This window comes from Oryx dammah, unplaced genomic scaffold (assembly GCF_014754425.2).
Source record: "Oryx dammah isolate SB20612 unplaced genomic scaffold, SCBI_Odam_1.1 HiC_scaffold_13, whole genome shotgun sequence".
Classification (NCBI taxonomy): domain Eukaryota; kingdom Metazoa; phylum Chordata; class Mammalia; order Artiodactyla; family Bovidae; genus Oryx; species Oryx dammah.
Genome location: NW_024070197.1, coordinates 599,369 through 616,260, shown reverse-complemented (window position 1 = coordinate 616,260; position 16,892 = coordinate 599,369). Strand labels below are relative to the sequence as shown.

Genomic DNA, 16,892 nt, shown 5'->3' with positions numbered 1-16,892 from the left:
TGTGGGAAAGACAAGGTAGAAGAAGTGGAGGCAGGCAACCAGGGTGGAGCCTAATGGGCTCTGTTCTGCTCACACTGGAGCAGAGAGACCTCTGGCTGCCTAAACCCTGGGAGATTCAGTCCTCAGCCACAGGACTCAATCTCCCTGTGTTTCACTGTTATCAACCCTTTTAAGCTTGTTTTCCATCTAAAGAACCTCCTGGGAAACTTCACATTTCTCCTTCATTGAAATTCTCCAACAGTCCCCAGGGTTTTCAGAATGAAGAAATAACCCCTGAGCCTGCCAATCCAGGTGCCATTTCATTTTAATTCCCTGTTCCCTAAAGAAACAGGTTTCCTGAATGCTCCCAGCTCAGTCCAACCTCCAAGCTGCTATACTTGCGGCTCCTTCTGGCCATCACCCTCTCCCACACGCCAGCACTGTCTGTCAGACACAGGGCCTGACCTATGGCCACCTCAACATCCTGGACCCCAGGGCTGCAGGCATGTGAGCAGCTGCCCCACACCCTGGGCTTTAGTGGCCGGTGGGGGAGGGCCCAGGGGACGAGGGTTACCTGATGCGGGTCCCTCAGTGTCGCCGCCGCCATCGGACTCCGAGGTGGAGCAGCCTAGTGCTTCAGATCTGTCTCTGTGAAGCAAGCACAATGACTTTTCTTGCTCACGTCTCCTTCTCAGTCTGGGTCACCTTGGAACTGACCCAGTGTTCTGGAACCTCTGAGTAGGAAACAGATCGCCACCAGGAGGGTGCTGGAAGTCCTGTCCCAACACGATGGTACACACAGAAATGCCCCTCTCCTGGACCTTCATTGGTTCCACGCTGACGTGCCTTTGTGGGCTCTGGGTCCTCTGGGCACTGTGGTTCTCACAGCAGTGAATAAAACACTGAATTAAATAAATAAAACAGTGAATTAAAACTCCTCTGCCTACATGTATAGACTCTGCCTGTAGTGCAGGAGATATAGAAGATGTGAGCTCAATCCCTGGGTTGAGAAGATCCCTTGGAGAAGGAAATGGCTTTCTTGCCTGGGAAATCCCATGGACAGAGAAGCTTAGTGGGCTACACTCTATGAGGTCACAAACGAGTCAGACACGACTTAGTGACTAAACAACAACAGTATTTTAACTACTTACCGAATACATTTTTTTAAATTATTTTTTTACTTTTGCTTGTGTAGGTCTTTGCTGCTGTGTATGGCCTTCCCTAGTCGCAGAGAGCAGGGACTACTCTGTAGTTGCTCTGCATGGGTTTCTCATTGCAGTGGCTTCTCTTGTTGCTGTGCATGGGCTTAGTGGCTCTAACAGCGTGTGGGATCTTCCTGAAGCAGAGACTGAACTTACATCCCGTGCATTGGCAGGTGGATTCTTACCCACTCTGCCACCAGGAAATTCCTGTCTGCCTTTTTAATAAGTGGTAATGCTGTCTCAGTGATTCAACCTCACTTCAAGAATCAAGAAGAAATATCTCAAAACAGCCAAACCTTACACCTAAAGAGACTAGAGAAAGAACCATCCCCCTCAAGTTAGTAAAAAGAAAAAAATTATAGGGGCTTCCCAGGTGGCTCAGTGGTAAAGAATCTGCCTGCCAATTCAAGAGACACGGGAAGACCCCACATGCTGCAGAGCAACAAAGCCTGTGTCCCACAACTGCTGAGCCTGTGTGCTCAGGAGCCTGCAAGCCACAACTACTGAGCCCACATGCTGCAACTACTGAAGCCTGCATGCCTAGAGCTCACACTCCACAACGGAAGAAACCACAGCAATAAGTCCCCGCACTACAACTAGAGAGTAGCCCCTGGTTGCCACAACTGGAGAAAAAGTTCGTGCAGCAACAAAGACCCAGTACAGCCAAAAATTTTTAAAAATTAAAAAAAGAAATCATAAGACCAAGGCAGAAATGTGTGAAATAGCAACGAAGAAAACAACGTTAAAGATCAATAAAACTAAAAGTTGATTGTCTGAGAAGATAAACAAAATTGATAAAACTTTAGCCAGATTCACCAAAAAAAAAAAAAGAGGGGGTGTGTGGATAGGACTCAAATCAATAAAATCTGACATGAAAAAAGAGAAATTAAAGCTGCCACTGTAGGAATATAAAGGAAACTACTGCAAGCAGCTCTGTGAGGACAAAACGGACAGCGTGAAGAAATGGACGAATTCCTGGAAAGGTGTAACTTTCCAAGATTGAACCAGAAAGAATTAGAGAATATGAACAGATCCAACCACATGTAATTCAATAGAAGGTATAATTTAAAATCTTCCAACAAAGTCCAGGATCAGGTGGCTTCACAGGTAAATTCTATCAAACTCTTAACAAAAATTGCAGAGAGGGGAATACGTCCAAACTTGTCCTATCAAAGTCATCACTCTGATACCAAAACCAGACAAGAAAGCACATGTAAAAAATTACAGACCAATATCATTAATGAACATAAATGCAAAAATTTTCAACAAAATACAAGCAAACAGAATCCAACAACACATTAAAAGGATCATACACCTTGACTGACTGGGATTTATCCCAGGGATGCAAGGAAAAACTGGGATGCAATTGAAGAATATACACAAATCAATCAATGTATACACTATATTAATAAATTAAAAATCAAATAATCATCTCAGTAGATGCAGAAAAAGATTCTAACAAAATTCAACACCCAGTCGTGGTTAAAAAAAAAAAAAAAAAAAACCTTTCCAGAAAATGGGCACAGAAGGAATCTACCTCAACATAATAAAGGCTGTATAAAGCAAACCCACAGCAAACATCGTTTTCAATGGTGAAAAGCTGAAAGCACTTCTGCTGAGAGTAGGAACAAGGTAATGATGTCCACACTCACCACTACTACTCAGCATAGATTTGGAAGTCTTAGACACAGCACTCAAGAAAGAAAAATAAAGGAAATACTAATTGGAAAAGAGTAAGTAAAAGTGTCACTGTTCTAACAATGTACTAGACACAGAAAATCCTACAGATGAAACCAGAAAACTACTAGAGCTAAAAAGTGAATCTTAAAGTTGCAGGATACAAAATTAACGCACAGAAAGCTCTTGCATTCCTATGCACTAACAACAAAAGAGCAGAAAGAGTAATTAAGGAAATAACCTCATTTACCATAGGAAGGAAAAAAAAAAAAAAACCTAGGAATAAACATACCTAAGGAGGTAAAAGACCTGTACTCAGAAATCTATAAAACACTGATGAAAGAAATCAAAGATGACACAAAGAGATGGACAGATACATCAAGTTCTTGGATGGGAAGAGTTAATATTGTGAAAATGACTAAAGTACACAAAGCAATCCACAGATTCAATGCAATCCCTATCACATGACCACCAGCATTTTTCACAAAATTAGAACAAAAAAATTTACCATTTGTATGGAAAGCGAAAAGACTCCCAAGAGCTACAGAAAACTACAAAGAAAAATGGAGCTGTAAGAATCAGGCTCCCCGCCCTCAGACTATACTACAAAGCTATAGTAACCAAGAGAGTATGGCACTGGAACAAAAACAGAAATACAAATCAATGGTACAGGACAGAAAGCCCAGTGATAAACCTATACATCTATGGGTCACCTAGTCTATGACAAGGGAGGCAAGAACATATACTGGAGAAAAGAAGTCTCTTCTATAAGTAGGGCTGGGAAAACTGGACAGAATGAAATTAAAACACTACCTTAAAAAACCCAAGAAAACCACTACCTAACATGATACTCAAAAATAAACTTAAAATGGATTAAAGATCTAAAATGTAATACTAACGTCTAAAAGACTCTTAGAGGAAAACTTAGGGAAAACACTCTTTGACATAAATCACAGCAAGATCTTTTTTGAAGCACCTCACACAGTAGTGAAAATAAAAACAAAAATAAATAAATGGGACCTAATTAAATTTACAAGCTTTTGCACAGTAAAGGAAACCACAAACAAGAAAAGATATCCCTCAGAATGGGAGAAAATACTTGCAAACAAAGCAGCAAAGGACTAGTCTCCAAAATACACAAATAGGGACTTCCCTGATGGTCCAGCGGTTAAGAATCTGCCTTGCAATGCAGGGGACGTGGGTTCAATCCTCAGTCGGGGAGCTAAGACCCCACATGCTGCAGAGCAACTAAGCCCACGTGCCCCAACCAGACACATGAACCACATCAAAAGATCCAGCACGATCAATGAAGATCCCAGGTGGCGCCACTAGGACTCCACATGAAGAAAAAAAAGTTAAACCAAACCAACATATATAAACAGCTCACGGAGCTCAATATCAAAAGGCAAACAGACGGGCAGAAGAACTAGACAGACATTTCTTGACGGAAGGCATACAGATGGCCAAGAAGCACATGAAAAAAATACTCCACATCACTAATTATTAGTGAAATGAAAATCAAAACTACATCAATCACAAAGGCCTTCATCAGGAAATCCTCAAACAGTAAGTGCTGGAGAGAATGTGAAGAAAAGGGAACCGTCCTGCACTGTTAGTGGGAGTGTAAAATGAAATAGTCACTATGGAGAACAGTATGGAGGTTCCTTGAAAAACTAGAAATAGAACTACCATTATGACCCAGCAATCCTGGGCATATACTCTGAAAAAAACCTTAATTCAAAAAGGGGTGTGGAGTATTTACTCAGCCATAGAAAGGAACACACCTGGGTCATCGGTAGAGATGTCACATCATACTGAGTCTCTGTCATACTGAGCCCACTCTTAGGCCATGGAAGGGGTCTCCCTTCCTGCAACAGATTCTACAGTCTGTCATACTGAGTGAAGTCAGAAAGAGAAGACAGTTATCATAAGCAGGTGGAATCTAGAAGAGTGGTGCCCGCGAACCTACTGCCGGGCACAGATGAGAGGTGCATCACAGAGAATGGACGAACGGGCCTGAGGGCAGGGGGAGGGGAGGGACGGTATGAACTGGGAGATTACATCTGACATCAACGCACGACGTGTGTAAAAGCTGTCACACACCACAGAGAGCTCAGCTCGGTGCTCCGCGATGACTGGGGTAGTGGGGGGACGTATGTGCTCGTACGGCTGATTCACTTTGCTGTGCAGCGGAAACATCACGACACCGTAAAGCAATCGCCCTCCAATCACCGAAGAAAAGATGATGCAGTAGACTCAGGGCTCCTTCCTTAACGATTAGAAAACTGGGGTGGTTAAAAAAAATTCAAAGCAGCACTGGATTTCAACCACCAAACTCCTCAAATCTGAAAAAGTCATACGCTATTTAACTTCGGAGCAACATCTCTGAATATTTACACAACAGTTTTTGCTAGGGAACTGTTGACCAAAACCACCCACCTTGGCCAGGCCCGCTTACCTGAGCTGTCAGGAGGAAGTCTCAAAAAAGAGCATGTACTGCACGACAAAACTAACCCGAAAGCTAACCGGGAGACTCAGGGAAGGGCAAAAGAGGGAGGAGGTGACCAACCCTCCAAAGACCTTCTCATTGGAGCCCACCTCAGCTGAGAGATGCTCGCGTCCCCAGGAAGGCCCCCGAGTCAGGCTATGGGCCAGGCGAGGTGACTGGCTGGAACCACACCAGAAGCTACCCGCATCAGCAGAACACCCGAGCCTGTGAGCCACGTGGCAGAGCAGGCCCTTTGGGTTTCCTTGCCCTCCTGCTCTCAGCCAGGGTGCCCCTTCCCAATAAAGTCTTCTGCACATGCGTCTCCTCAGACAATTCATTTCTGAGTGTCAGACAAGAGCCCACTCTTAGGCCATGGAAGGGGTCTCCCTTCCTGCAACAGATTCTTCTGTAGCCTACAACTACTGAATCACTTCAACTGTTATTCAACAGTGAATGTAAAATTCCCAACAGATTAACTGGAATAGTTCACAAGATTATAAACATAAAAGGAAAGTTTATTAAATACATGACCGAATATCCTAGGGGGAACTTTCTGAGCCCACATCTTTGGAAAAAGACGTTCTCCCTACCCAGCACACAAAGCAGAACACAGACACAGTGGTCACTGCTAATCAGCACAAAGTGACAAAATGTTGAGAAACATAAAAGACACAAGACAGGTTTTCATCGGCCAGTGGCCTGGGTTTACAACCAGAGTCATCCAAAGGACAAAGACAGAAGTGAATAAGTAAAAAAAAGCCAAACATGCTTACCAGGATCAGGATGGTACATGTGGCTCTGACTTCATAGGCAGGTTCAGAAGAAAGTCTACTGCTGAAAATGTATTGGGCTTACTGCTTGTACCTGTAAAGAACAAAGACAATGGAAGCATTAGCCCAGATGACAAGGTCCAAACACACTACATCAATATCACAGACACTGAGCATACTTCCTCTCAGTCTATCTGGAAAGTCCCAGGAACCAGGAAGATATACATACATACCCACACCCCATATTTCTGGTTTTGCTCCTCACCACGCTAACAGGAATGTCAATCTATACCAGGAGTTTCAGGATCCAGTCTAGGAGACAGCAGAAGTCAGAGTACTCAGTGGATGGAGCTAAGACTTTGATCTCAAAGAGGTGTGCATACAAAGCTTAATGGCCTAGAAACTACTCAGGAGGCAAGTCATGCTGGGAGAAAGTCCCATATTCTTTCTGTGTAAATAGAAGACATGTTACATCCAGCTTCATTCAATCCAAAAGCTGCCACCAGATGATCCCTTTAGAGAAAGGACCAACTTGTTAGCAAAGACCAAGTGACCCAAAGAGGTCTCATCTCATGCCCAAATTGGAATTACAAAATTATAAACAGTGAAGAATTTCCAAGGATCCCAACCCAGTCTGAGTGAAGATAAGAGCCAAATTAAAGTTAGTAAAAACTACTCCATCAATTTAGAAAGTATGTGAGAGACTGATTTTATTTGAATCAGAGGAATCCGGTGACAAAGATAGTGGGTAATTCTAATACCAGAAAATTAACTCGGTCACTTAACGAATCATTTTAACTTAATAATAAGAGCAATCTTTTGTAATAACAAAGCTATTTGGTATAGACTGTTTTATAGTAACAAAGAATAATCAACCTGGTGTCTATCACTGAGAGACTAAATAAATCATGCCACATCCTCATAATAAGCATTAGGTAGTTGCGGACATGATCAATAAATTTTCTCTACTGCTGAGCCTTCAGATCATAATTTACATTCCAGAAAAAGTAAGAATACCATATTCAGAATATCTTAAGATAGATATCTTAATAAGAATATCTAATACATATTCTTACCTACTCTTACAAGTAAGAATATCATATTCAGAATATCAACAGTAAAAACAAGTACATTCTTACTATATATTTAAGAATATCATATAGCAACACTACAAAGGACATTTATTAGTAAAGAGAAGAAGTGAGCACCAGGATTTAAGGCAGAAAAGGATAGGTTAATTTTACCACCCACCAAAAAAATATGTTCTTTTCATCATAGGGGACTGGAATACAAAAGTAGGAAGTCAAGAGATACCTGGAGTAACAGGCAAGTTTGGCCTTGGAGTATAAAATGAAGCAGGGCAAAGGCTAACAGAGTTTTGCCAAGAGAAGGCACTGGTCATTGTAAACCCTCTTCCAAAAACACAAGAGAAGTCTCTACACAGCGACATCACCAGATGGTCAACACCAAAATCATATTGATTATTTTCTTTGCAGGCGAAGATGGAGAAGCTCTATATAGTCAGCAAAAACAAGACCGGGAGCTGACTGTGGCTCAGATCATGACTCCTTATTGCCAAATTCAGACTTAAATCGAAGAAAGTAGGGAAAACCACCCTTACAATTAAACAATGGAAGTGACAAATAGATTCAAAGGATTAGATCTGATAGACGGAGTACCTGAAGAACTATGGACGGAGGCAGTGATCGAGACCATCTCCAAGAAAAAGAAATGCAAAAAGGCAAAATGGTTATCTGACGAGGTCTTACAAATAGCTGGGAAAAGAAGAGAAGCAAAAGGCAAAGGAGAAGAGGAAAAATATACCCAACTGAATGCAGAGTTCCAAAGAATAGCAAGGAGAGATAAGAAAGACTTCCTTAGCAATCAATGCAAAGCAACAGAGGAAAACAACAGAGTGGGAAAGACTAGAGATCTCTTCAAGAAAATTAGAGATACCAAGGGAACATTTCAGCAAAGATGAACACAATAAAGGACAGAAATGGTATGGACCTAACAGAAGCAGAAGATATTAAGAGGTGGTAAGAATACACAGAAGAACTGTAGAGAAAAGATCTTCATGACCCAGATAATCACGATGGTGTGATCACTCACCTAGAGCCAGACATCCTGGAATGCGAAGTCAAGTGGGCCTTAGGCAGCATCAGTATGAACAAACTAGTAGGGTTGATGGAATTCCAGTTGAGCTATTTCAAATCCTAAAAGATGATAGTGTGAAAGCGCCATACTCAATATGCCATCAAATTTAGAAAATTCAGCAGTGGACACAGGACTGGGAAAGGTCAGTTTTCATTCCAATCCCAAAGAAAGTTAATGCCAAAGAATGCTCAAACTACTGCACAATTGCACTTAGCTCACACACTAGCAAAGTAATGCTCAAAATTCTCCAAGCCAGGCTTCAACCGTACGTGAAATGAGAACTTCATGATGTTCAAGGTGGATTTAGAAAAGGGAGAGGAACCAGAGATCAAATTGCCAACATCTGTTGTATCACAGGAAAACAAGAGTTCCAGAAAAACATCTATTTCTGCTTTATCGACTACACCAAACCCTCTGACCATGTTGTATAAATGCAGTCTGGTTGATAATCAGGACTCCCCTGATTACAAAGCTGCTAACCTCTGGGAAAAGATAAACATGTCTTTGGTTATACAAGAAGGCCTAGACAAGAAAAACCATTTTTCTGAATTGGTTCCATTGCTGCTTTGTCTCTGAAATCAGTATCTTGCAAGTAAGGGACTGCCTTTTACAGCTCTTGTAAGGCCCATTACACTCAGCCCTCTATGGAAAGATTATCAGTGCTACGATGGATGAGGATTCTGATCAAGAAATCACCACAGAAGTCAGGAAGGATTATACTACTTAAGATGCTCTTATTATAGAAAAAGCTGTGAAAGCCATAAAGTCTGAAACAATATATTCCTACTGGAGAAAAACGTGTCCAGATGACTTCATAGGATTTAAAACAAAGGCAGTCAAGAAAATCATGAAAGAGACTGTATGTATGGCGGCCGGGGCAGGGGGGCAGGTGGGAAGGTGAAGGGTTTCATGATATGGATCTTGGAGAAATTCAAGAGCTAACTGAGCCCATACCAGAGGAGTGAACAGAAGACAACTTGATGGAGACGAGTGCTTCTGACCCTGTGCTGGAGGAGGCTGATGTCGACGTACAGAGCCAGAAAACAAAATGGCCTTAGACAATCCAGCAGAAGGTCATGTTACTGAAGACTGCCTTTGCCTGCTTTTATAAGGTGGAGACTTGTATGATATGGGCACTGAAACTAGAGCAAACACAAAGAGTGGAAGAAAAATTGGTACCGTACAGAAACATTTTTTGAGAAATGAAAAAATTTAAAAAGTCAGACAGAAACTGGCTGATCCACGTTGATGTTTGGCAGAAACGAACACCATATTGTAAAGCAATTCTCCTCCAATTGCAAATAAATTTGAAAAAGAAAATGAAATGAAGAAAACAGAATAAGCCCTTTAGTCATAATACCTGCTACAAAAAAGGGCAATTCAGACATTGTCAATGTTAGGAATTGCCATGTCTTTATAAATAGTTGCCATTTTTGAACTGGGATGGTTTGCAACAAAAACTAGCAACCACAACACAAGCAAAGTAACTACTTAAATAGGATATCATGATAAAATGTTTTCTGAATAAATGATCACAGGAAGGAATACATCTGTTACCCAATGCAGCCATAAATAAAAATGTTAATGAGGTAAAACTGGTCATAATGACAATAAAACAATATCAAACTAAAAAGTTCTTATAAAGCTTAATTCATTTTAACATATTTTGACAAAAAATCTCAAATCCATTGCAGCAAATCTTATTAATTAAACCACAAATCTATTACCATTTATTAATCCTATGCTTTAATTTGTACATGCTCACCCTTAATTTAAGGATAACCATGAATAAAACATGAAAATCAGTAAAAACTCTTATAACCAACCATTCATTAGTGTATAAGCTAGGCTACCATGGACCAATCATATTGCTGCTTCATTACTGACATATGAATATGTGTAAATATGAATTTTTTCACATTATCTAATTTTTAATTAAGGTAGAGTTGATTTACAACATTATGTAAGTTTCAGGTGTACCACATAGAGACTGCCACTTCTTACAGTTCACACTTGGCTTCCAGCTATAACACATCGCCTGTACTGTGTACAATGTATGCCTGTAGCTTATTTTACACCTAGCAGTTTGTACCCCTAAGTATGCCACTTCTGTCATACCCCTCTTCCTTGCTAGTAACCACTAGTTTGTTCTCTATATTGTGAACCTGTTTGTTTTTGTTATCTTCACCAGTTTCTTTGTTTAGATTCCACATAAAAGTGATATCATACAGTATTTGCCTTTCTCTTTGAATTATTTCACTAAGCATAATACCCTCCAAGTCCACCCATGTTGCATATGGAAAAACTTCATTCTTTTGATGGCTGCGTAGTATTTAATTTCATTGAATATGTGCAGACAGCATATGTAATGAGTAGATAAAGAAGCATTTATGGATAGCTATCCCACATCTTCACTCGTTCATCTGCTGATCGTCACAGGTCCCGCCCATGTATTTCTTGGCTTTTGTAAATAATGCTGTTATGAACACCGGGGGGCATGCATCTTTTCAAATCAGGGCGTTTTTTTGTGTGTGTGTTTTTTTAAATAAATACCCAGGGGTGGAAATGCTGAATCCTATGGTAGTTTTAGTTTTAGTTCTTTTAAGGAACCTCCATATTCCTATTCACAGTGGCTGTACCAATTTACATTCCCGCTAACAGGGTAGGAGGGGGCGCTCTCTTTTTTCACATCTTTGTTATTTGTGGTCTTTTTGATGACAGCCATCGACAGCTGTGAAATGAAATCAGTGTGGTTTCGATCTGCATTTCTCTAATTAACAGTGTTGAGCACCTTTTCATGTGCCTGGTGGCTATGCATGAATACGGTGCAATACTGTAAACGTCTTTTCTTTTCCTTATGATTTTCTCAAGAGCATTTTCTTTTCTCTATCTGTAAGTATAAAATACATATAAAATAGAATACATATGCTGGTCAACAGTAGACTATTAGTAATTACGTTTGGGAGAATCAAAAGTTATACGCAAATCTGTGATTGTGTAGGGGGTTGGCACCCATAACCCCTGCAGTTTAAGGGTCAACTGTGTCTACAAAGTGAAAATCTGTAAAACTCCTTTACATGTATTATTACTACTACTATGACAAAAAAAAACCCAAACCTCATTTTGGAGAAAGGCAAAGGGCCGAATCATCACACTGGGAAAGGAGAAATAAGAAACAAGATATTTTTGTATCTTTTTCTATCTGAACTTCTTCTCCCATAACTTCCATATTTGTAAAAAACACATTCCACCTAATGAAGGAAAAGGGAGAGCAGAACCATCACCTATATTGACAGTACCGGCAAGAATCATCATCGGCAGGACTTCCCTGGTGGTGCAGAGGCCAAGACTCCGTGCTTGAGCCTCAGGTTCAATCCCTAGTCAAGGAACTAGATCCCACATGCCACAAGACCCAGTGAAGACAAATAAATAAATATTAAACAAAAAAAATCTAGAGACTTCCCCGGTGGTCCAGTAGTTTAAAATATGCCTTCTTAAAAAAAAAGAAAAAGAAAAAGACCACCTTCCCCAACAGGGAACCAAGGTTTGAGGAAACTAAGAAGCCACATGCCACAGGGGAAGTGAGCCCAAGCGCAGCATCTACCGAGCCCTCGCACCACAACTACAGAAAAGTCTGCGATGGACAGCCTGAACGCTGCAACTAAGGCCTGTCACAGCCAAAACTAAACAGAAAAGTAACATAAATATTACAAATATAACACCCAGGAAAACTTGAATACTGTTTGGTACTGCATCATATGGAGGAACTGTTTACAGTTACATATGATAAAGACACTACAATTAAACACACAACAAGAAGTCCTAGCCTATTACAGACACTTCCGTGTTTGTTTTCTTCTTGGCCCTACCTCATGGCTTGTAGGATCTTAGCTCCCTGACCAAGGACTGAACGCACACCCTCAGCAGTGAAATCATGGAGTCCTAACCCCTGGCCCACCAGGGAATTCCCTTATTTGAACTTTTATAGATGTAGTGATATGGCTTTTGGAGTTTGCCTTAAGATAAGCAATTGCTGAGGGAAATAGACCAGGATTATAAATGAAATTATTTTGGCTGTGCGTCAGTTCATTTGTAACTATATGATGACTTCTTGTGGGTTTTTTCTTTTTTCCTATTATCATGTTCACTTTTCCAGGATTTTTTAAGATTCTGTATTGCACTCATCTCACACGCTAGTAAAGTAATGCTCAAAATTCTCCAAGCCAGGCTTCAGCAATACTTGAACTGTGAACTTCCAGATGTTCAAGCTGGTTTTAGAAAAGGCAGAGGAACCAGAGATCAAATTGCCAACATCTGCTGGATTATGGAAAAAGGAAGAGAGTTCCAGAAAAACATCTACTTCTGCTTTATTGACTATGCCAAAGCCTTTGACTGTGTGGATTACAATCAACTGTGGAAAATTCTGAAACAGATGGGAATACCAGACCACCTGACCTGCCTCTTGAGAAACCTGTATGCAGGTCAGGAAGCAACAGTTAGAACTGGGCATGGAACAACAGACTGGTTCCAAATAGGAAAAGGAGTACGTCAAGGCTGTATATTGTCACCCTGCTTATTTAACTTATATATGCAGAGTACATCATGAGAAACGCTGGGCTGGAAGAAGTACAATCTGGAATCAAGATTGCCAGGAGAAATATCAATAACCTCAGATATGCAGATGATACCATCCTTAAGGCAGAAAGTGAAGAGGAACTAAAAAGCCTCTTGATGAAAATGAAAGAGGAGAGTGAAAAAGTTGGCTTAAAGCTCAACATTCAGAAAACGAAGCTCATGGCATCTGGTCCCATCACTTCACGGGAAATAGATGGGGAAACAATGGAAAGAGTGTCAGATTTTATTGTTTGGGCTCCAAAATTACTGCACATGGTGATTGCAGCCATGAAATTAAAAGATGCTTAGTCCTTGGAAGGAAAATTATGACCAACCTAGATAGCATATTGAAAAGCAGAGACATTACTTTGCCAACAAAGGTCCATCTAGTCAACGCTATGGTTTTTCCAGTGGTCATGTATGGATGTGAGAGTTGGGACTATGAAGAAAGCTGAGCGCTAAAGAATTGGTGCTTTCGAACTGTGGTGTTGGAGAAGACTCTTGCGAGTCCCTTGGACTGCAAAGAGATCCAACCAGTCCATTCTAAAGTAGATCAGTCCTGGGTGTTCTTTGGAAGGACTGATGCTGAAGTTGAAACTCCAGTACTTTGGCCACCTCATGCGAAGAGTTGACTCATTGGAAAAGACTCTGATGCTGGGAGGGATAGGGGGCAGGAGGAGAAGGGGACAACAGAGGATGAGATGGCTGGATGGCATCACGGACTCGATGCACGTTAGTCTGCGTGAACTCCGGGAGCTGGTGATGGACAAGGAGGCCTGGCGTGCTGCAATTCATGGGGTCGCAAAGAGTCAGACATGACTGAGCGACTGAACTGAACTGAATATTAGTTACAAAATTTTTATATTAATGATCAAACATGTTGAGCTTGTTTTCCATTTGCTATATGCTACCCTTTTATTCTGAAGTGTATCATATCTCAAAACCTGTCTTGTTCAGATACCAGTACATTGGATTCCCCTAATATTATCATACTCTGCTTAGTTAACTACTTCAGTCGTGTGCGACTCTTTGTGACACTATGGACTGTAGCTGGGCAGGTTCCTCTGTCCGTGAGATTCTGCAGGCAAGAATACTGGAGTGGGCTGCCATGCTCTCCCCTCTGGGGGATCTTCCCGACCCATGGATCGAACCCGCATCTCCTGTGTCTCCTGCGCTGCAGGCAGATTCTTAACCCACTGAGCTACCTGGGAAGTCCCAATATTATTTTACTGTTCATCAGTTTTCCTTAGCAAAGTTAAAGATACTAAATCCCTTCAACCTCAGGAGAAGTAAGACAGAGAAACAGTCAGTCGTGCCAGTAGAGGTGCGAAGTAGGGAAGAGAAGACCCAACTATGTGGATTATTTCCCTTGTCTTACAAGTTTTCTCTTGTGTTACCATCAGGTCAGACTGTTACTGAAGCCTCCTACACTGTTGGTGGGAATGTATGTGTTAGCCAAAACAGTTTGTCTGGGTTTTCTCTAAGATCTTACAGCAAAACCCCAATGAACTTTTGCCAACCTGATAAGATTGGTACAGCCACTTTGGGAAACAGTATGGAGGTTCCTTACAATATGACCCAGCAGTCCCAGCAGGCATGTACCTGGAGAAAACCATGGTTCTAAAGGATACATGTAGCCCAAATACCTCTCATGGTATTTCCATGTCATAGGAATAGTGGTTAAGAATCCATCTTGCAATGGAGGGGACACTGGTTCGACCCCTGGTCTGGGAAGATCACACATGCCATAGAACAACTAAGCCTGTGCACCACCATAAGAGAAGCCACTGCAACAAGAAGTCTGTGAACTGCAATTAGAGAAAGCCCGCAGCAATGAAGATCTAGCATAGTCAAAAAGAATAAAAATGTCAACTGTGGCAAAAACTTCTGAGAGGAAATTTAAACAAAATCTTAAACTTACCATTGGATTTAGGACTTTGTTACTGACAATGGAGCTGTGAGGCTAATACACAAAACTTGAAAAAGCAGAGCTATATTGTCGACATAATCAGGAGAGAGAAAAAAACAATGCTCTTTTAAGAGTTCAGTTCTAGGGCTTTCCTGGTGGTCCAGTGGCTAAGACTACACGCTCCCAATGCAGGGAGTCCGGGTTCAATCCTGATCCAGAAACTGGATCCCACATGCTGGAACTGAGAGTTTTCATGTCAAAACTAAGACCAGACACAGAAAAATAAATTAAACATTAAAAATACATTTAAAAGTTCAGTTGTAAAAGATGACAGAGACAGCAGAACGAGAAATGCACTAGATCACTAAGAGAGGAAAAACTATTTCTAGAAGGAATAAGTGTTTATAAAGTTAGTTTAAAAAGAGACTGAAGGAAAGAGCAGTAATAGGTCACCAGTCATGAGATGTGATCAAGAACCAGTCAGCAGACAAATTAAGACATGAGGGCATGGCCCTTAGCTGGCATTTGAGTTAAACTGATTTGTTTTAGGTTAGGAAGCAGAAACTGTTTTCACATGGTGAGCTCTGCTCTTTCTGTGGGTGGCAGGAGCTGAACATCAACAGAGAAGGGAGTCATACCAGGGAACTTAATGAAGTAGCAATTAAGATTTGCTGGCCCTGCTGAAAGTTTAATAAAGAGATTGAGCCAAGAACTGCAATCTGGAGAGGAAAACAGGAAATGGAAAAGCTGCTGGTCCAGGGACAACGTGTGCACAGGAGTCCAGGTGAACGGGGTTTAAGTTTTAAATGACGGATGTGAGCTCTCTCACCTCAAAGTACTGGAATATTTCTAATTACTAAGACAGTTCAGGGGAAGATGTCCTAGATTTTCTGAATGTTCCTCAACTAAGTGAAGGTGGTAAGGCTGAAAAGGAAATCGCCATGTGGAATCTTTTTTAGCCAATGGGAACAGTGACATCTTAGAGCAGTGATGATCAATCCAGGACTTCACATCTAAAGAGCAGAGAACCCATCTGAGACCCTAGCCAGTTATTCTGAAAATTTTCTCTCTAAGCCAGCATATGCTACAGGCAGTAAGTGACGAGTGCATGAAACTGTGCCTACAGTCACTGGGGTAGGATCCAGTTCCACTCCCCTAACTGGTGGTTGTGGTATAAGGAGAGTTTCAGTTACAAATAAGAATTACAACATCTGCTGCAAACTGCTATGATACACCATGGAGATCATATTGCATCCATCTAAAATTGAACTGTAGTTTGTGTTCAAGAAAAATGAAATATCTCCAACAGTCCTAACAGTGTGGATGTCAAATCTAAAGATTATAAATTTGGGAAAACTACTTCTGTTTCATAAAATGTATTTTCCTTAAAGTTGTTTAAAACACCCACTCCTGGACATATTAACAGGAGAAAACTGTAATTTGAAAAGATACATGCCACTTAAGAAAGTTCCTTAAGTGGCCTAGTGGTTATGATTCTGGGCTTTACAGCTCTGGGCCCAGTTCAAGTCCTGGAGGAACTGAAATCCTGCAAGCCAGGGAGAGAGGAAGGGAGGATGGTAGGGAGGGAGGAAGAGAAAGCAAGCAAGAAAAATACACACACCCACGCACCCCAAGGCTCACTGCAGCGCCGTTTACAACAGCCAGGCATAGAAGCAGCTTAAATATCCGTCGACAGAGGAATGGGTAAAAAAGATGTGGCACATACAGACACACACACACGCCGCACACACACACAGCCACAGACAGACACACACACACGCCGCACACACACAGAGCCACAGACAGACAGACACACACACGCCGCACACACACAGAGCCAGAGAGACACACACACACACACGCCGCACACACACACACGCTGCACAAACAAAGAGCCACAGACACACACACACACGCCGCACACACACAGAGCCACAGACACACACACACACACGCCGCACACACACAGAGCCACAGACAGATAGACACACACACACGCCACACACACACAGAGCCACAGACAGACAGACACACACACGCCGCACACACACAGAGCCACAGACACACACACACACACACGCCGCACACACAGAGCC

At 41.6% G+C, this 16,892-nt stretch overlaps 1 protein-coding gene across 2 annotated transcripts in view; it reads right to left on the bottom strand.

Annotated features, from left to right (window-relative positions):
- Positions 1 to 16,892, bottom strand: part of LOC120871819 (zinc finger protein 501-like) — a 34,510-nt gene that overhangs the window by 8,547 nt on the left and 9,071 nt on the right. Inside the window, exons 2-3 of one of the 2 annotated variants that reach the window (XM_040251798.1) lie at positions 6,120 to 6,210; positions 554 to 881 (exon numbers count right to left, since the gene is read on the bottom strand). In XM_040251798.1, the coding sequence (XP_040107732.1) occupies positions 554 to 586 (33 nt within the window). In that variant the 5' untranslated portion in view covers positions 587 to 881; positions 6,120 to 6,210. The remainder of the gene's footprint in view (positions 1 to 553; positions 882 to 6,119; positions 6,211 to 16,892) is intronic. The other variant, XM_040251799.1, reaches the window with a different exon arrangement.